Genomic DNA, 19,402 nt, shown 5'->3' on the forward strand with positions numbered 1-19,402 from the left:
TCACTCAGATAAAAAAAGGAATTTTGAAGACTCAAAAGACTGTAAAACCCTCGGTGCAGGCAAAGTCTGTTGGAATACTCATTTTTTAAATTTTCATGCATGCACTTGTGGGTACTTACAGAGATAATGGTACATCCAGTTCTGCTCTGTCACACACTGTAGCATAAATTCATTTGCTGTTGAAGGGAAGAGAGCAAACTTCAGGAGGACATCCTTAGAATGTTAGCAGGATAACGCAGCTGATGAAAAAATGCAGACTTTGCAGAAATTAACTCTTAATTGACGAAATGAAGGAGCTCGTTTTTTATTCTATCCAAGTTGAGCTGTTTGAACTTATCAATGTAGGTCAGAACCTTGCAGGACACCAGGCTGTAGTAGGTTTCCAGTAAGGAACAATCTTCCCCATCGCTCGTTTCCTTCCAGTCTTTAAATAGCTCGTCCTCTCTCATGTCGGAAGAGGTGAAAATGAATTTATAGCAGCATCGATTGTAGCTGATGTGCTTTTCCCCAGAAAAGCGGGAGCTGTGCCTGGCTGTGATCCCAGCTTTCTTAGCACAGATCCCCACGAAAGCTGCAGGAGGCACTGCCAGTGGCACCTCCCTGGCAGCCACGAAGACCTTGCGAGCCACGTCTTGGGACATGAGGAAAGCACTGCCGTGGCAGAAATCCGGGTAGAACTCCTCAGGGTACTCGTGGATGGGGACAAAGCCAGGGCTCTGGGGGTCCCTGTCAGGCACTCCTTGATGAACCACCCGGCCAAGGTAGATGTCCTCCAGCTGTGTTAAGCTCAGCAGGTAAGCAGCCAGGCTGGGGATGCCCACAAACACGTGCTGGGCTGTGTGAAGGATGTACCTGGCGTGGGGACAGAACGTCACCGTCCACTCCACGCTCATCAGCATCTTCTGTGTCTGAGTCGCGGGGGAATCGATGAAAGTGCCCTCAATGATGTCTCGGTGCTGTTGAGCCTCCTCATTGACCTCCAGCTGGGTGCTCACTGAAGTTGCCTTTCCCACAGCAAACACAGTCAGGACGCTGTAACCTCTCAAGGCTGTCACGTTGCCCCAGGTCTGCCTGATGGCATTGCGCCTTGTCCTGTTTTCTGGGCTGCTGCAGACTACAATGAGCAAAAATATCTCTTGATTGGAGCATGTGGCTGTGCTGCTGCCAGTGTAGGAGAGGTTGGCCTTCAGAGGATCCAGATCCAGCTTCCTGGCCCTCTCCCTGATCTCCAGAGTCTTTGCATCGGTGTAAGAGAGAGGCAGGGAATGCAGGAAGTATTGCTCCAGTAAATCTGCCCCAAAAAGCAGTATGTGGAACAGCAAGACATTAAAGAGGATGAAGCACCACTGGTGTGTGCGGAGCCTGCAGAGAGTCAGCTGGGGGAGAGAAAACATGGACACTGAATTCTCTTGCCACTCAAACCGAAAGCTTTCCTGCATTTTATAATATATCCATGTGAAGCAATCACAACTTTTAGAGCCTGGTCTTTGTATTATTAGTGTGAGGCTCTTTCTGATGGAATCTACTACTGGTGGCACAGTGAGATCCCAAACTGAGAAGGATGTTACTGTTCTCTAGTTTAGAAGGTCCCTTCCATCCCCAAGCCTTGTGTGAAAGCTGTGAGAGGCTGGAGCACTTACCTGCATGGTGGTGGGAGCTGTCCCTGCAGCAGGGGCTCTGGGGCACCTTCTCCCTGGCAGTGGCTTTATCTGGGGCTGCAGGATCCAGTTACTGCCCAGTACCTGCAGCCTGTGGCTTCCAGCTCACCTGCCTGGGCGGAGGAAAGATGATCCCAGAGGCTGATCGTGTTGCAGCCACATAAAACACAGAGTGAACAAAACCCTGGCCTTTCCCTTTATTAATTTCTGACACTCTGAGAAATAAGTGCAGCAAATGCTGGGGCTCAGCTGGCAAAAGGAATCCCTGGTGATGTTGGGTCTGTTTGTGCTCTGCCACTCTTGCAGCTGTGCCATTGTGGTGTTGGTTCCCCAGTCCAGGGCTGTTGATCTTTGTGCTGAGCCCTCTGCATCTCCTCACTGGGGCTTTGGGCTGGGAAATTGAGGGTTTGCCTTGTGTGGGGCTGTGCTGGACACCCCAAAGCTGTGGGTGCTGCTGGGCCAGGCTGGCTCCAGCACAGGGGGCTCTGCCCTGGCCAGGTCCTGCCTTTGGCTGCTCCGGAGCCTCCGTGTGTTGCTGTTGGCTCAGCCTTGCTGTGCAGAGCTGACGGGGCTGGGGAGCCACAGGGGCCTGGAAGTGCTGCAGGGGGAAGTGCCAAAGACACCACAAACAGGATGGAGGTGTCAGCAGGGGGGACAGTTGGCTTTGGCAGCAGCTCTGTGGAGCACGGAGGGGACAGAGGTCTGTGGGTCCCCAGTGGGTCACCCAGGGAGGGGTGGGTAATGGCAAAGCTGCTGCTTGAGGGGTGCATTGGGGTGGGAGGTGTCAGCCTTCATCTGCACAAGGTGGCATCTCCAGCCTCCACGGGAGAGCAGTGAGATCATGATTTCTTTTTAATTTCGAAGAGATTTCTCAGAGGTCAGGGTGCCTTTCTGTTCTGCATCCTTGGGTGAAAGGAGAGCACAGCACTGCTGTGGTTTGTCTTGGCTGGACCATTGCAAGGCTCCCTGGAGCATCCTTAGGGCAGCCTGGATTAGCCCAATGTCCCAGGGAGATGGAGAAGGGCTTTGATTGCTGCCTTGAGGGGTCCAGGGTTAATCCCCCAGCTCTGGCTGAGCTGCTCAGCTCTCCCAGCTGTGTTGTTAGAGGGAACAGAGGAATTACACAAGAAAGCAGGTTCCCAAAATCTGCTCACAGCTTGGGAGTGCATCTTGCCCCTCTGAAAAACTCGCATTGTGCAAGTCCCAGTGTGGACTTCTGCTTTGGACTCTCCAAAAAGAGGGAAAATTCCTTCCCCAGAGCTTGTGTTTCAGCTGGGACACAGCTCCATCCTCACCCAAGCTGTGCTTTGAAGCTGGGCGAGCTGTCAGCACGGGAAGTGTCAGCTAAACGTGTGCCCTGAAATAAAAGGCTAATAAGGAAATATTTTTCATGTGCAGTAATACAGAAATGCAACTCCAGATACCCATTCTGGGGGAAAAAAGTCCTTCTTAGAAGATATTCTGTCTCTAGCTAAATAATTTAATCAGCAAATAAGTACCAGTGTTTGAAACCTCTTACATTAAAAATTGAGTATCTTTAGAATAATAAAATAATAACAATAATAAGCCCCACATGTGTGTCATCCCTGGTGCAATTAGGCCCAGCGTGGTGCTGGCAGCACTGCTGAAGTCATTTCTTTGTCACTGCTCTGTGGTGGCAGCAGCAACTTTGATACCAAATGTATAAAATTAACACTCCCCAGCCCCAGCCAGGGCACGGGCAGCTCTCGGATGTGGGATTTTGTTTATCCACAGAGCCTGGTGGAGTCCTGCTGGGAGAAAGCTGAGGAACAGCCTGGAAAAGGCTGCTGAAGGGGAAAATAACTGAGCCCCTCAGCTCCAGGGAGTTTGCCTGGGGGTGATCCCTGCATGGATTTTAAACCCAGGTTTCAGGTAAACCCAACACCCAGCAGCTCATGGGTGATTTATCTCGCTTTTCAGAAGGGTGAAGTGAAGCTCCTTTGGGGAAATCCTTGCTCCCAGGGAGATCCAAGAGTTTCCTGTGGAATAGTGAATTCAGGACCCTGGGATGGCTGAAGTCAGGTCAGGGGGTAGGAATGCTGTTCCTACAGCTGCACCAGACGCTGCACAACCCTGGGGGTGTAAATTAGGCAGTCAACCAGGAAAGCAGATTTTCCTGAGCCACAGAGCTAGAATTTCCTTTCTGTGAGATGTTTTCACACTTTCCTGAACTTTTATGTCCAAGCAAACCTCATTACAGGAGCAGGGATGTAGTACTGTGGGCAACTTGACCTGTCCTGAGGCTGTGAGTGTCCAGACTGCAGGATGTTTGGGTTGGTTTTTTGGAGAGCACAAACCCCTGTGATGTCCAGAGATCAAAGCAGAGCTGCCAGGAGGGAGGTGGAGATGCTGTGGAGCAGGAGGAGCCCGGGGCAGGCAGTGGGTGCTGCAGGGGAGCAGCCAAACCTGCAGCTCCTTCAAACATCTCCTAAAGTCTGCTGGCTTCCCTCCCAGTGCTGGGAACATTTGGAAGGGGGAGCAGAGCCTGGCTTCCCTCCGTTCTGCTTGACTTCACTGCATGAAAATGCGAAGGCTTTGGATGACGCACTGTTCTCAGGCGATGGTGCAGGAGAGGGAGGATGGACGGGAAAATCCAGTGAAAATTGGATTGTTCAGATGTGAAAGCTTGAGCTCAGCCTGCCCAAATGTCCTCCTCTGCAGGGTGGACACCTCTCCCTGTGCCCCCACAGTGCTCCTGCTCTCAGGGCCTTCCCAAAAGCCAGCTTGATCCCCACAAACGGGTTTTCAGATTCTCACTGGCTGCCTCCTGCTCCAGAGCCAGGTCAGAACCCCAGCTGGCACAACATGCAAGGCATTCCCTGTGCCCTCATGGATTCACTTATTCCAAGGCTCAGAGATGCCCCTTGTCACCTCCCCAGTCCCCAAGCTGCTCTGGGAACACAAAGCTCTCCCAGGTCTCCAAAGAGTTTTGGATGCTGCACAAAGGATCCCCTTTATTCCAGTTTGCAGTGTTTCTCCAGCCCACACAGACCTGAGGGGCTGCAAAGGGACATGTCTGGTTTTTAATAACAGCATCAATTGCAATAAATAGCGATGGTTGTTTAGGTCTTAGTCACCTAATAGCAATGTTTGTGCTTGAAGACATGATTCAGCTCTTGCAGGCAGCTCTTCACCTTACATTCTCCATGGGCTTTGGGAAGTGATGGAAGAGGAGGATTTGTAAGAGTTCTACAGTGTGCATTTCACCTGTTATTTCATATTTAATGTCCCTCTGGGCATTAATAGAAGTAGAAAACTGAAAACCAAGCCAACAAACCTGAGCTCTGACACAGCAGACAAACAGCTCTGTGGCTCCAGGGGTGCAGAGGAAGGTGTCTTTGCTTCTGATTTAATGGCTCAGTTGATGAGACTAAAACCATGTTTTTATAGCCAAGTTTCCTGCATTCTTCTTTTTCTTTTCCTCCTTCAGTCTAGGATTTACAGAGCTCTCCTTTTTTATGGTGTGTTTGATGATTCCTTCTTGAGATTAATGACAGCTTTGACAGCTCCCTACCTCTGTATTGCAGGATAACGACAGCCTCAGCCCCCTGTGTGTGCTGCAAGTGCCACATTCAGCCTCAGCAACGCTGAGTTAAACATGAGCTGAGCAGAAAGAGCACAAACTCGTGTGAAATGTTGAGTTGTGAGGCCACAGGGCCAAGCAGGTTCCCCAAGTGGTCTCCCTGCCAAGATGTCAACTTGACAGAAAAGTTGCTTTTTTTGCAGTGGACCAGAAGTTTCCCTGTTGTTATCAATTCTCAGAGCGTGCCATGTGAGTTGCTTTTTTCATGCTTTCGTGGTGCTTCTTGCCTTGCCCTTTCATTCCCTGCAGCCAGACTGAGGCTGTATTTGTGCCTGGCAAACAGAGATTCACATGAAATTCATTTGACACGCACAACATCCGCAGCATTGGAGTCTCGACCTGGGCTCTGCTCTGATTCAATCCAGTCCACGCTCTGACAACATTTCCAGCTGGGAGCAGATCCTGTGTCACTGTTCCCAACTCCGTGGCTGCTCTGGAGCATTTCTTGGGGACCTCCCTGCCCTGGGCTGATGGGCACCCTGTGTGTCTCTGTGAAGCACCCAAAATGCAAAGCTTGCCCAAGGCCATGGGGGGAACAGGAGCTGGATGTGGTTTTTGGGGCTGAAGTGATGCACCAGCCCATCCTCTGCAGGATGGATGGATCCTCTGGATGTATCCAGCTGTGCTCCCGCTGGTGCCCCAGGGCTGGGGAGGAGCTGCAGCCCCCAGCCATGGCCAAAGCTCCAAAGCTCTCCCATCGCCCTCCTGCCAGGGGTTATCAGGGGAGCAGAGCAGCACAAGGACCCCCTGACACCAAGCCCTGGAGCCCTGTGCATTGCTGGACTCGCATGATGTGCTCTGCAGAAGATGACTTGCTCTCGCTCCCGCCTCTGACTCATCCCACTGTCGCCTCCCACAGATTTATTTATTGTTCTCCCAGACACAGAAACGGCAGAGTTGAGTCTCCCTGCCCTGTGCCAGGCTGCTCCTCGGGCAGCTGGGCTGTGATCTGTGGGAGCAGCAGGGCTTTCCCCCGCGCTGATCCCTCGGGGGTCTCACACCGGGGCTTTGCCCGTCCCAGGAGTGCCCCGTGCTGCTCCCCGAGCCTGGCTGTGCTCTGGAGAATTGTTCCACACAGCAGCCGGCCGTGGAAATGGCACTCAGCATCTCGGGATGTGCCCATTCCCGGCTGTGCTGCTCCTTCCCTGCCCAGGCGGAAAGCAGCCCCTTGGAACGCGAGCTCTGCCGCCCCGGGGGGCAGCAGCAATGTCGCGGTGCTCAGGGGACTCCCAGCACAGCTGTCGGGACTGAGGGAGTCAGGAGAACTGTCCTGTTGTAGGAGGTACAGGAAATCCTGACTAATTGTGTTCTGTGTTAATGACTGCTGGGAAACCAGGACTTGTAGCATCGATGGCATTTCGGGGTGTGCTGCGGCTGGAGGCAGGGAGGAGCAGCTCAGCCAGACCCCTGCCCCAAAATTCTGACCCATGACTTTGCTGAGAGCACTGCCTGGGCTTTAGGGGTGCAGGGAATTGCTCCGTGCTGGAGCTGGGAGCAGCGGCCAGGACAAGGACTCTTTCCACAGATAGAATGCCACCAGATGGCTCAGCTTGTCCCCGTGGTGGCCTCAGCAGCTGCCCTGCTGTGGTGGGACTGGGGTGGCACCAGTGCTCTCCCAGGCGGTAGAACCAGCGCCACTCTGCCACTCAAGCCCCAGAATTTGGCTGGGGATGTTCTCTTCTTCTGGCTCTTTCTCTTTGATTTTTCATTTCTCTCGGCATCTAACTGTTTTAAATAATTCCTCCCCCACGCCTGTGTTATCACCCGGCATGTCAATACGCTGCTGTGCCACCCACCCCTCTCTCCCGGAGCTGCACGTTAGCGTTTTGCACCAGATAATGTGAAGCAATTAGTGAATGGAGAATAACCTTCCCACTTGAAAGCAGGATGGGCTGGGAAGCATCACACGGGTGGATTGCACGGGGAGTATTAATTGCTTTTCTCTCCAGTGACTCCCCGTGTAGGAGAGTCCATATGGAGAGAGAGGAGGAGGAGGAAGAGATGCTGCGGGAGAAACAAAGTCTCCAGTGCTGGCGAGAAGCGTAAAGCCCAGCGCATGGGAGCGGGGGCTCTTCCCTCGGGATGCGGGGGTGAGGCACAGCGGGGCTGCGGCACCCACCGGGTGCCCATGGATCTCAGAGCCCGGCAGCGGCGGACGGGCAGTGCCAGGGTCGGATATCCTGGGGTCAGCGGGGCTGGGAGCTGCTGGAGACAAACCCCAGCTCCGGGAGCAGCGGGAGCCCAGCGGGGGTGGTGTCACCTTCCCTGGGTGTGACCGGAGGGGTGTGTTGGGTGACTGAGGTGACACACGTGCGTTGCACAAAGCAAAGTAGCTGTCTGGCCACTGCATTTCTGTGGGAGCAATTCCTTTATTGCGACATCTGCTCATCCGTACAGCTCGGGGGTCGCACGAAAAGGCACCAAAGCACTCCCCAGGGCACACACAACGGCCTGGGCTCTGAAAGAGAATTGAAAAAAGAAGCAAAAAGCAGAGAAGTGTATCCGAGCTGCGGCAGAACCACCCCGGGCTGTGCTGCCCCTGCCGTGTGCTGGAGGCGCACAGCTCAGCCTGCTCACATCTGGCACCTGCGAGGGGACAGTTTTGGGGCACTTCGCTTGGCCACATCCCTAGCGATGTCACCTCCTGACCCCTGGCACCTCGGAGCCACCCCGTTAACCCTTTCCTGGAGGCAGCCGGCTGGTTTCCAGGCTGCCCGCGCTGTCCCTGGGCTCGGGGCCATTCCGCAGCGGGGCGGTGTTATTGCAGCAGGACCCCCGGCAAGATCAATGCTCCCGGCCCGGCCGCGCAGCACGGCACAGGAATTCCCGGGGCTTGGCCGCGCTGCTTGCTGTCGGCACAACCCCGAGGCGCAGCGGCGCTCAACACAAATATTTGTGTGGGTAGTGGGGAAAAAAAAAAAAAGAAAAAAGAAAACCAAGTAAAAAAGAAAAGGAAATTAAAAAATAAAAGAAAAATATAGAAAAGGAGAGGAAGAAAGGAAAAGAAGAAAGGAAAAAGGAAAGGGAAGGAAAGGGGAAAGGGGAGGGAAAAGGAAGGGAAAGGAGAAAGGAAAGGAAGGGGAAAGGGGAAATGAAAGGGAAAAGATAAGGAAAAAGGAGAGGAAAAGGGAAAGGAAAAAGGAGAAGGAAAAGGAAAATAAAGCCAAGCCACCCAAGGGTCGTGCAGACAGAGGCCACAGGCGAAGGGAGGCGGACCGGGGGGATCACCGGCTGCTGCCCAGCCCGAGGGTCGCGGGGCAGGGCGGGGCCGGCGGGGGGAGGCGAGCGGTGCCGCCGGTGCGCGCTGGGCGGAGCTCGGTCCCGCCCGTCCCCGCGCATCCCCGCGCATCCCGCACCTGTTGCCGCCCGCTCCCCGCCGGGCTCCCCGCGGCTCCGCCCGGCCCCGGCATGCGGAGCTCCCGAGCGGCCCGCGGGCTGCTGCGGCGGCGGCCGCGGGGCGCGCCGTGATGGGCGGCGGGCAGCGGCACCGGCAGCGGCACCGGGACGGCGGCGCTGGCTCTGCCCGCGGCCGGCAGCCCCCGGCCCGCGCCCCCGGCAGCGCGGGGCGCCCATGCTCTGCCCCGCCTCGCCGCTCCGGAGCCCCGCGCCGCTTCGCCGATGCCGTTCTCGGGCGAGGAGCGGAGCCTGCAGGGGATCTACAAACCGGCGGGGCCGGCGGAGGGGCGGCCGGTCTGCTCCGAGTGCTACACCAACCGCTCCTTCGTCTACGACGATGGCAGCGCGCACAGGTACCGGGGGAGCCGGGCGGGGAGGATCCCCGGGGCTGCCTGTGCTCTGGGGAGCTGCGGGGCTGCGGGAGAGCGGAGCTCCCGGTGAGACCGGCGGAGCCTCTTCCCCTCCGGGGGCAGCCGGGCGCGGCCGGCAGGACCCCTGTCCCCCATCCCCACTGCTCTCCCCGTGCCCCCAGCCTGGAGGAAAGTTTCTGCGGCACTTCCAGGCCTGGCTGGGTCCCTGCGAATGCCCCTTGGGCACAGCACCTCGGGAACGGGGCAGGCGGGAGTGCCTGCGTACGGGGAAGGGATGCTCGGAGACCCCCGAGCAGTCCGTCCTTCATGGGAAGAGGGTCGGTGTTGTCCCTCCGCCGAGCCCAGCGCGGAGCCAGGCTGTGCTCCGGGGTGTGAGGGTGAGGCAGGGCTGGGCTGAGCCTCGGGGGCACCCCAAACCAAGGGGCTAAAATACACACCGACAAAGCCCTGCATTCCCGTGGGTGCTGCCCGGCCCCTGCTCCTGCTTTGGGCTGGTTTGGTGGCAAAGTCACAATGTCCAGTGCGAGGGAGGGGTTGCTGTGTGGAGGGCAAGAGCTGCTGGAGGAGATCAGGGGGCTCAATGCCACCCTCCTCCTGTGCCTGGCAGCAGCAGCTGCTTCTCACGAGTGCTCCTTGCTGAGGCATCCCAGTTTTTCCTGATAAATGCTGTTTATTATCATTGTTCTGATTAAATTTGCTAGTGTGGCTCTTCTGACTGTCACACTCATCAAATGCCAGCTGAAATGTCCAAATGAATTGTGTGTTTCAATCCATGCTTGGCACATAAGGACCTTGGCTGGGTTTGCTCCCTGGGTTGCCCAGCTGGGGTTTTCCATGTCTTCATCTGCTCGCCATGATTTAAGGAAAAAAATCTTTTATTCCTAAACACCTAAATGAAAAAAAGAAGAAACAGTCTGTTCTCTAACTCTCAGTTCATTGCCACTGACTGGGTAATTAGTAAAATCCTTGAATATTGGGTTTTGGGGTTAAGTCCCTCATCATTACCCCCTGCTGTCCTCCCTGTCAGATGCCTCAGGACCCCCAAACTCTAGATAGCACCATTTGGTTGCCTTGGGCACAAGGCAGAGCAGAGCACAGTGCTTTCCCCAACCCCAAAACTGCCTCGTTTTGCAGCTGTGCTGAGAGTGTCTGCAGAAATGACACCCTCGAGGCTCTTGTTGAACGTGTCTGTGTGTGTGAAGAGCAGAGATCAGCTCGAGAGAGGCGACAGCTCCTGGAAGTTTCCACCTCCAACATTCTGGGAAGATGAGGAGCTGCTCCTCATTACTGGCACTGCAGCCCTGCCCGGGGTCATTTATCCTCATCTAGTGCAAAATCCTGGCCCAAAGATCCTCCCGCCTGTCGCTTTCAATCTGAATAGAGGAGCTTTGTTTCCCGATTATTGTTCTAGAGCTCGATGTGTTTCTAACCCCCTCAGGCTCCGGAGAGGTTGAAATGCCATTGCTTTCCATGGCTTGTCTTGCCTGCCCTCGTGCTCAGCCTTTGCTGCCCTTCTGGAGATATTAAACAAGCTGCTGGGAGCCCTCAGGACCCGGCAGTTTGCACAGCTCCAGCTCGGAGCAGACTGGTGTCTGAAACACTTTGCAGAGCTGATCAGCTGAAGAAGCAAGAAAGGACTGTTCTGGACAGGCTGAGCAGAAAGGGCAGGCACAGGCAATGAGCACCGTTAGACAATCCCAGGGGCTTCTGGCTAATCTGCTGTTCGGTTTTATCCTCTGCAGCTTGGGCTGGGGGCAAAATCCCATCTCTGGATGATCATCCACATCTAACCACCTGCTAGCTCAGCCTCCGCCTGCTGCAGGAGTTTCTGCCTCACCTCCTGCGGGTTTCACCTCATCTGCTGTGCGGTTTGTGCACAGAGCCCGGGCAGAGCAGGGCTCGGGAGTGCCACACCACGTCCTTGTCCCCTCTCTGTGTGAGCCGTGGGTGTGACGGCAGACAAGCAGAGCTGTCACCAGGGCTGTGTGTGAGGGATGTGAGAGCCAGGATATATCAGAGGAGCAAAGATGTAGAACACTTTACTGAACCTTCTGCTGTATGTTCAGGGGAATTCAGCTGGGCTGGCCCCAGTGAAATAAGTGGAAAACTCAATTATCCCCTCACTTAGCAGATCTAGAGGCGGCTTAAAAGCTGTTAAATTCCATCTTCTCGGTTGCCTGAGTGTGGAGATGTTTGTGTAAATGTCAGTGAGCTTCCTCCCAGCCCTCTTTGCGAGGGGACAATGCTCTCGAGAGTCCCTCCCACCTGGAAAGCAAGGGGTTAACTGCAAAAGCACTTGAGAGTTTATTTGGAGAGTAAATACACATTTCTGACCCCCTGAGGGCACAAATAGCCTAAATTTTACTTTCCTCCCTCGTGGGAAACCTGGGTAAATGTTTGTCCAAGGATCCAGCCTGTCACTTTGGGGAACTCAGGATTCCCTCCGGCCAGCGGCTCCGCTTCCCCTGCCTTGCCCATGTAAGGGCAGCGCGGGCACCAGTGATGGATGAGCAGCCAGATGGAAGGACTCGCCCAAAAATATCCTGCCCGAGCCAGGGGGCCGGCGGGAGAGGCAGGGATGGGCGGGAGGAGACTTGGATTTCTCCTACTCCTATGGCTCGTTCAGGAAGGAGAAGCTGGGAGGAGGCGATGCACGGAGCTGCTGCTGCTTAGGAAGGTCATGGCTTTGCGTTAGACGTAGGTCCTTCTGTTATTTTCAGGATTTTCTCCTGTGTGCTTTTGGGGTTCTGTCCGGCTGTGTGTATCTGAGGAAACCCCTGTGCTGAGTGATCTGGGTGCTGTGCCACGGCTTTGGGATTGGGATGTGGAGGGAAGGAGGGTCCCAGCTGCTCCAGTGCGAGTGGCAGAAGACTGAGGTTGGGGGCTGGACAGGAGCAGCCAGCCAGACTCGGGATGAGCCTGTGGAATGTCAGCTCCAGGGGCTTGGTTTGACAGGGGCTGTCCTCAGTCCCACCCCCAGGACAGGTCCTTTGGCCCTAGGAGCCACAGGAGGGTTGGCAGCAGGGGCAGCCAGGTTAAAAATGCCCACAGGCACTTCTGGCACTGTGGTTAAGCCTCTGGCTGAGTTCACAGGCAGAAAAAAAGATGGATGAAATGGAATTCTTGCTAAGTGTGAGCACTCATCCAGGCCCAGGGTGGCTCTCCCAATGCTTCTCCAGCTAATCTTTAGATATATCCAAGGAACTGTCTCTGTTTAGCACAAGGATGGTCCCTGCAGCTGACAGCTTGTTGTTGTCTCTTAAGTTTTCAATTTTCTGGAAATGAACGAGAAGATGCTTCTTTGGCAGAGCTTGCACTGAACCAGACTCTGTAGCTAATTAGTAATCAGCTCCTCCAGGCGAGATTACTAGTTTGGACATTTATCAGCTTCCAAAAAGTCAGCCCTGTGGATTGCAACAACTGTTGCTTTGGCTGCCCATGGGCATCCGGGCCTTGCTGTTCTGGGAGAAATTGCATAAAGCTACAGGGCCAAACACCCTGTCCTTTCAGAGTGTTTATGTAGCAGAGGAAAGAAAGAATTCTGCTCTTGTTTTCCACAGATGGTTAGGAAAGGGAAGTGTGAGGCTCTGGACTGTGGCAGGTACAGCCAGCAGCACACCTGGCTCAGTGGGAAGAGGTTTTGGGACTCTTCCTCACTATTCTGCTCCAAAAATGACCTCCAGTGGGCTGAATGTCCTCCTCAGGAGCTGCCCTTGGGCTCTGGCATGGCCGTGTCACCCTTCAGTGGAGAACAGCAAAGTAGGTCATTGCCTGTGCTCAGGGCTCTTTAGCTCTGCAAAAATATTTACAGCATCCATTTGAATCCTCCCAATTCTCCTGCAGTGACCTCTCCCTGACCCCCACGCCTGCTTCCCGAGCGCTGCACGCCATTTGTTTTGGAGCCTGCTAAGGTTTCTCTTGCATTTCTGCCAGGCTGGGCTGGAGTGTGGAACATCTCATTCATCCTTCTCATGAATAGGACCAGCCAAGAGGGCTGAGCACAGGTGAATCTGGCTTGGTGTCCTTTGAAAGTTCCTGCTGACAGGAAGTGCTGGAGGGAAGGTCCAGGTGGATCTCAGGGAGGAATTCTTCCCTGTGAGGATGGGCAAGCCCTGGCACAGGGTGCCCAGAGAACCTGTGGCTGCCCCTGGATCCCTGCAAGTGTCCCAGGCCAGGCTGGATGGAGCTTGGAGCAGCCTGGGACAGTGGGAGGTGTCCCTGCCCATGGGAGTGAGATGGGCTTTAGGGTTTCTTCCACCCCAAAGCATTGTGTGACAGGGACAGAGGGCAGGAGGGAGCAGCCCTTCCCAGGCTGCAGGTTGTCCCAGTGGCTCTGCTCCTACAGCCTGGGTGGATTCCTCCCTTGGGGTTCACCTGCTCCCTCCTGAGCCCCTTGGTCCTTTCTGCTGCCCAGAGGATGGGAGTTGTGTGCTGCAGCTGCTCTGGGACAGAACATCTGCTGCTCCTTTGAGCTGTGATTTCCCTGCTCTCCTGCAGCTCCTGAGATGTTCTTGCTCCCTGCCTGTCCTCTCTGAATTTATCTGCTTTTCATCCTGTCTCTTTCCAGGCTAAAGACTCCTCCTGATCCATTTGGCCTGTTCTTGCACAAAACACTTTCTAACCCACAGTTATCTCTGCTGCCTTCTCTGTGCTGTTTCATCTCTGAGGAGGGGAGCCAGAGCTGTGTGCTCCTCCACGGTGGGTTTATCTGGAATGAAAAGCCTTCCTAACGTGGGGTTTTGAGCACCACTGAGAGCTGCTGGCTTTGTGGCATTATCTGCTGTGCCTCTGGCTCTTTGCTGAGTGCTAATTTGCAGACCTCTTCCTGCCTGTGCAGGAAGGTGATTGCTCCCCTCTCCCTTTGGATCAATTGGAATTTACTGATGCTAATTTTTGTCTGACATTTTATCGTGAGGACAGTCAGTGCCACAAGACCTTCCTGTTTACTGTCTGGTTTAGGCTTGACTGGATAATTTGCAGTCATCCCCATCCTTTCTGAAGCCATGGAATAGTGGAGAGCCTTGTGGGACTCCACAGGTATTCACTTCAGTGTTCCTTTCCTTTTTGTCTCCTGCCTTCCAATCCAGGAGACATCTCCCCTTCATCCCATCCCATCCTGGCCCAGCAGGTGTGTGACAGATTTGCCTCTCAGGTTTATTTCTGCAAGACTTTGTATTTTTGAACAGTGTGAAAAGACTCTTCCTCCTCCCACGTCCCTCTATTATTTTCTGCTTCCATACCAGGGTTGTTTTGCAGGAGTCTGGAGCATGGAGAAGTTTTTTTCTCCACACTCCAACCCTTGCTGCTTGTAGCAGCCTGGGGCTGGGCAGAAGGGAGGGTTTTCCCAGCAGTTTATTAGCAAAAATTAGCACTTTCCCAATCTTGCAGCCTTTTTATTTTCACATGAGCCTGAAAGCTGACAGATGTGGCAGAGGATGTCACAGCTTGGGGTGAGGGGGAGTGAGATGTGGCCAGGATTGTGTCCCTTGGGATGTCAAACACACAGGCAGCAGTGGAGGGTTGGCTATTGGCTCTCCAGGAACAGCTCTGGAGGCTGTGGCAAGGGAATTGTTCTCTTTTTAGTGTAATAATCTGGTTTGGTTTGAGATTTTTCGTGGCTGGTTGGCAGGAATCATGGGCTTGGTGTTATCCCTGCAGGCAGCATCACCCTGTCATTAAACCTGGGGGGTTTTCCTGGGGAGTCTGGTGGGCACAGCCTCCAAAATTCCCAGTGGGACTGGCAGGGCCTCACCCTGAGGGGTTGTTTCTCCAGCAGTGAGCCCTGGGTGCTTAATTTCTTGATTGATTGAGCTTTTAAAACAATTTCCATGTGTTCCCAGGCCACTTGACCAACCCAGCGCTGGGACAGGCAGAAAAAGGGGTGATGTCCTTGCTGGGAAAGGGCTGGACACTCTGGGAAACAGCTCCTACAGCAGGGATAGAGCCTGATGGAAACCATAAATAGCCCTGGAGATGGCTGAGTGAGGAATTTCCCGGCAGGGTTGGTGACCTTGGCTCTGCAGGCTGAGTGAGTTTTGGGTTTGCCCCTTCTCCTGAGGTTTTTGTGGATGAGATGCTGGGAATGAGGAACCCTTTGCCCAAGGACGTTGGGATGGGGAGCAGAGCTGTGTCCTTAGGAAAGCAGGGCTGGAGTGTTGTGCTGGCAGCGATCAGCAGAGCTGATTTGCATTATATTTGCATATTTACACAATAGAGTAAACTGGTTGCAAGTCGTAGGATCACAGAAGGATTTGGCTTGGAAGGAACCTTAGGGATGATGCAGTTCCTTCCCCTGCCATGGACAGGGAACCTCCCACAGACCAGGCTGGTTCCACCACACCTGGACTTTCCATGGGGCTTTACCTGCTCTCAGCTCTGCCCTTTCATCAAAAAAAAAAAAAAGAGAAAAAGAAAATGGGGAGATGTGAGGCTGAACTGCTAATCCAGGGCTGCCTCATGAGAAAAGCGACTCCGGACCTGGAAGGTACAATTTCTACTTTTATCTTCTAGAAAACAGCATTTGCCAGCAGGGGAAAGGCTTGTGGAGCTTTGCACTGACTCACTCTTCCTGTTCATTTTCCACGTGAAACACACAAAATGCTAATTTCCCCGTGAGGCCTGTGGTGCTAAATTGCCTGTGCTTGTTGGGAGGGAAGCGCTGGATGGATTTGTCACAGGGCTCGGCAGTTCTGCAGAAGTTCTGAGCAACAGCAGCTCCTGACGTGGACAGTCCAGCTGTCTGTGGGTTTGGATGCAGGGATTGAATCTGGGGGACTGAGCTCTTCATATATTGTGAGGGTGTATAGAGATGGGTGTGTGTTCTGCAGCTGTTGGACCCAAAAACAGGACTTGGGCCAAAGCTGCTCAGGCTCTATGGGAACGATGTCTGGCATGTTGGGATGGACCTGTGCACATCCTTGGAGCTCTTTGAATCAAAAATGATGAAATCCACCATTGTATGAGTAAGGGTGTCTCAATGAATGGTGGCCATGAGTCACTGTGAGACCTTTGGGGAGGGAGAAGGGACAGTGGGATGAGAATTTGGGGCTCTACCTTGACAAGTCAAGACGTTTCCAACAGTGACTTGGCTGCTGCTCACAGAGAGAGGAGGTGTTGGCAGAGAAAACTGAGAAAACGAGCTCCCTGCCTCTTCCCTGGGGATGTCCCTGCAGGGCTGGCATGGGCAGGGCAGTGCCTGGGCACGGGGGATGCTGAGCTGGGCTGTGAGGAGCCTGTCCTGCACATGAGCTCACCCCACACGTGTGCAGAGCTGCTGCCTTCCCTCCCTGCCTGCTCCCTGCCCTCCCCTGGGCTGTGCTGTGCCAGCTCTGCCACCCCTCTGTGCCAGGAGTGCTGCCAGCCCTGCTGCAGAGCCTGGCAGGGAGGGAGGGAGGGAGGTGCTGCCTTCCAGCCCAGCTCTAGGGACCAAATCTCTGTCCCCACAGGCTCCAGCCATCAGGGGACCCCCCAGGGATGTCACTCAGAGGGGAAAAAAAACCCCAAACCAAAAGGAGAGGGGAGAACAACTGTAACCTGGTAACCAGAAGAGCTGTGGGAGGAGAAACAAACACGAGATGATTGTATATATTTAAATAACTATAGGAGAAGAAAGGGCAGAATTTCCTACATGGCTTGGTTCCCTGGAGAGGCTGGGAGAGCCTGGGGGTGGCTGAGCTTGCTGAGATGGACTGGGATGTAGGGCCAGGGAGTGAGGACATGGCACAGTCACTGGGTCAGGGGGGACAGAACATGGGACACCTTGCTGTCCTGGGGCAGCCTGGCCCCAAGGACCCTCTGCAGAAGAATCCCAGCCCCTGAGTCCAATCCAGACGTTGTCACCCTGGGATGATCTGGGTCAGCAGAGCAGCTGAGGCTCCTGCCCAAGCAGTACCTGTTTGCTGCCCACAGGTTGGGTTCTGCCAGCAGACTGTGTCCTGTGTCAGTGCCAACTGCAAGAGAACTCCCACCCTGTGTGTGATTCCTGCTCCACTGTCAGCCAGGACTGTCCTTTCCATCCCGTTAGAGGTGACAGGAGGCACAGCAGCAGCTCCCTGTGGAGTGCTGGGTCCCTAAACTTGGAGAGAAGTGGCTTTGCCTGGGGAAGGGACATTGATCCTGGACAGGAGGTTCTTGCTTTCCTGGCTGCACATCCAGACTCCCTGGCAGGGTTCCTGGGGAAAGGATGGAGTTAGAACAGAGAGCTGCCAGCAGGACCTTGTGCCTCTGGCTCCTTGTACAGCTTGGAGTGAGAGAGGAGAGGTTTAGACTGCAGCTTATGCAAGGACTTACCCCAAATCTAGGTTCACCTGTTTTCTTCTCTCAGAAGAGGAGAGGAAGAGCATTCTGGGATGGCCTCCAATACCTTTTGGTGCTGGCAGAGCAGAGGTGTCACTGAGAGCTCTGGAGCTGCTGCTGGTGCCTGGCAGGTTGGGGCAGTGACATCCCACAGTGCCACAGTGCCAGTGTGGGGTCTGTGATGACCCCAAGTGGTTTGGGATTGGTTTGTGGTGGAAGCAGGAGGATGTTCTGTGGTTTTTGTGGTGTGCAGTGTGCAAGAAAGTGGAGGAGGAACTTGGGTCATGTCCTTCCTCTTTGACAGATGTAGTCAAAAATAATAACGGAAATGCTAATATTCGTCACAACAAGCTCCCAGCCTGTGGGTTTTCCTCTGAGACAAAGCTGCCTATGGATCTGGGGAGCTCCCCAGAGGATGTGGCACTGCAGGGCACTGTGGGCCAGCACAGGCAGCTCTGGGGGCTCTCAGTGGCCGTGTGGAGGCATTTCCAGCCTCAGGGAATGTCCCTGTTGCCAGCAGGGAGGCTTCCCTGTGTGCCCAGGTGGAATCAGCAAGGGAAGAAGGTGGCTGAGATGAGCCCAGAAAAGGACTGAAGGAACCCAAGGCTGGTGTGACTCCTGCTCTGCTGTGTTTGCTGAGCTGGGTCTGGCTGTGGTTTAGGGCAGCAGAGGGGGGTCTGGCTGGGATCCCACACGGTTTGCTCCCAACTCCCGTGTTCCCAGAGCTCAGCAGGGGCTTGTGCCCCTCCCGATGGCTGTGGGGAGCTGGCCAAGCTGGGGGAGAGAGAGACAGAGCCGTAGCAGAGAGTGGAAGAGTGAGGAGGTTTCCATATGCTGATGGCAGAGCGCTTTTTTAGTGGTACGTGCTTCTGGAGGAAGGAAGGAAAGGGATGGTAAAAATAAAGCTGCAGTTCTGTATTTAGCTATAAACCACTCCAGGATTATTTTTTTTTCCCCCTTCAAGTAGTATTTGAAGACTATGCAATAAATGAGCTTGTTCATGAATTTTTTATTTTGTACCACTACAGCTTTGAAGAAGTAGCCAGGTTGCTGTGGTGTTTCCATAGCTCAGGATCCCTGTGTTTGGGAGGAGAGGTTGTAAATCCTCTCTGCCAATGTCAGGAGATCTGAGTGCAGTGCAGGAGCATTTTTGTCTAAGACATTGATGTGCAACCTCTCAAAGTCACTGTGCAATTGACAAAGACGTTTTAACAAACAAGTGAGTGCAGTACTTCTTGTAGTGAAGCTTCATCCAGAACAAACAAATGTGCCAAAATTTTAAAATTCTGAATGATTTTGTATGCAAGAATAAGAGAAAATACATTCAAAGTGTAGCTGCTACTGCCAATGGGAGAAGAAACTCAGATGCAAATAGCAGAAATTGTGTTTCCAGAGCTACTCATCTAATTGGATTTTACTACAGTTTCCAAATGCTGATAGAGGACAGTGGTAAATATTTGCTTTGTTTCATGAGTCTGACACAGGATCTGAGGCCAGGAGAGATGGATTAATTGAGATGGGAAAGAATCATGTGAAATTAAAAAAATACCAGAATGCAACCCCCTAAAATGAGTGTGTGATATCCAGGAGAATTGCTGGGTATAGCTGTGAGCATCCATAGCTCCCAGAGGGTGCAGGATAAGGATGGACCTGCCAGTCTGGAGCCCCAGTGGGAGCTGTGGAATGTCCAGCAGGGTGGCAGCTGTGGCTAAAGGTGCCCTTTCCACATGGCAGTCAGTGTGTCCATGGCTGTGCAGCCACAGCACTCGGCCTTTCCCCTGGGAGAGGAAACGATGTGCTCCTTGGAACAGGCACTCCACAGTCACTGGAGAGAGCTGGGTGTGACAAACTCCTTCAAACGCAATTACAATCACCCCCATTTGGAGTCAGGCACCTGCCTCCCCACTTTAAACCCTGCTTGTGATAAGAGTGGATAATTTTTAAAAATCACGTTTTCTCTCCCTGAGATTTCAGTTCCAGGCTGCTGTCCTGATGGCCTAGAAACAGCGTGCTTTTGGCCTAATTTATCATAGTTAAGCTCTAAGAGGAAAAACTTAATTGTGGCTTTTTTTTTTGCG

At 53.8% G+C, this 19,402-nt stretch overlaps 2 protein-coding genes across 7 annotated transcripts in view; one reads left to right on the plus strand and one right to left on the minus strand.

Annotated features, from left to right (window-relative positions):
- Positions 1 to 275: 275 nt before the first annotated feature.
- On the minus strand, positions 276 to 1,394 carry B3GALT9 (beta-1,3-galactosyltransferase 9). Its single transcript, XM_085076790.1, has one exon. The coding sequence runs from the start codon at positions 1,392 to 1,394 to the stop codon at positions 276 to 278; it is 1,119 nt and encodes a 372-aa protein (XP_084932916.1).
- A 7,459-nt stretch (positions 1,395 to 8,853) lies between these two features.
- Positions 8,854 to 19,402, plus strand: part of KCNT1 (potassium sodium-activated channel subfamily T member 1) — a 76,890-nt gene continuing 66,341 nt past the window's right edge. For 5 of the 6 annotated variants that reach the window (XM_085076796.1, XM_085076800.1, XM_085076798.1 and 2 more), the window contains exon 1: positions 8,854 to 9,011. In XM_085076796.1, coding sequence (XP_084932922.1) covers positions 8,881 to 9,011 — 131 coding nt within the window. In that variant the 5' untranslated portion in view covers positions 8,854 to 8,880. Of the gene's footprint in view, positions 9,012 to 11,707; positions 11,727 to 19,402 lie in introns of those variants that run through there. The other variant, XM_085076806.1, reaches the window with a different exon arrangement.

This window comes from Lichenostomus cassidix, chromosome 17, assembly GCF_008360975.1.
Source record: "Lichenostomus cassidix isolate B80296 chromosome 17, HeHo_3.0, whole genome shotgun sequence".
NCBI classification, from domain to species: domain Eukaryota; kingdom Metazoa; phylum Chordata; class Aves; order Passeriformes; family Meliphagidae; genus Lichenostomus; species Lichenostomus cassidix.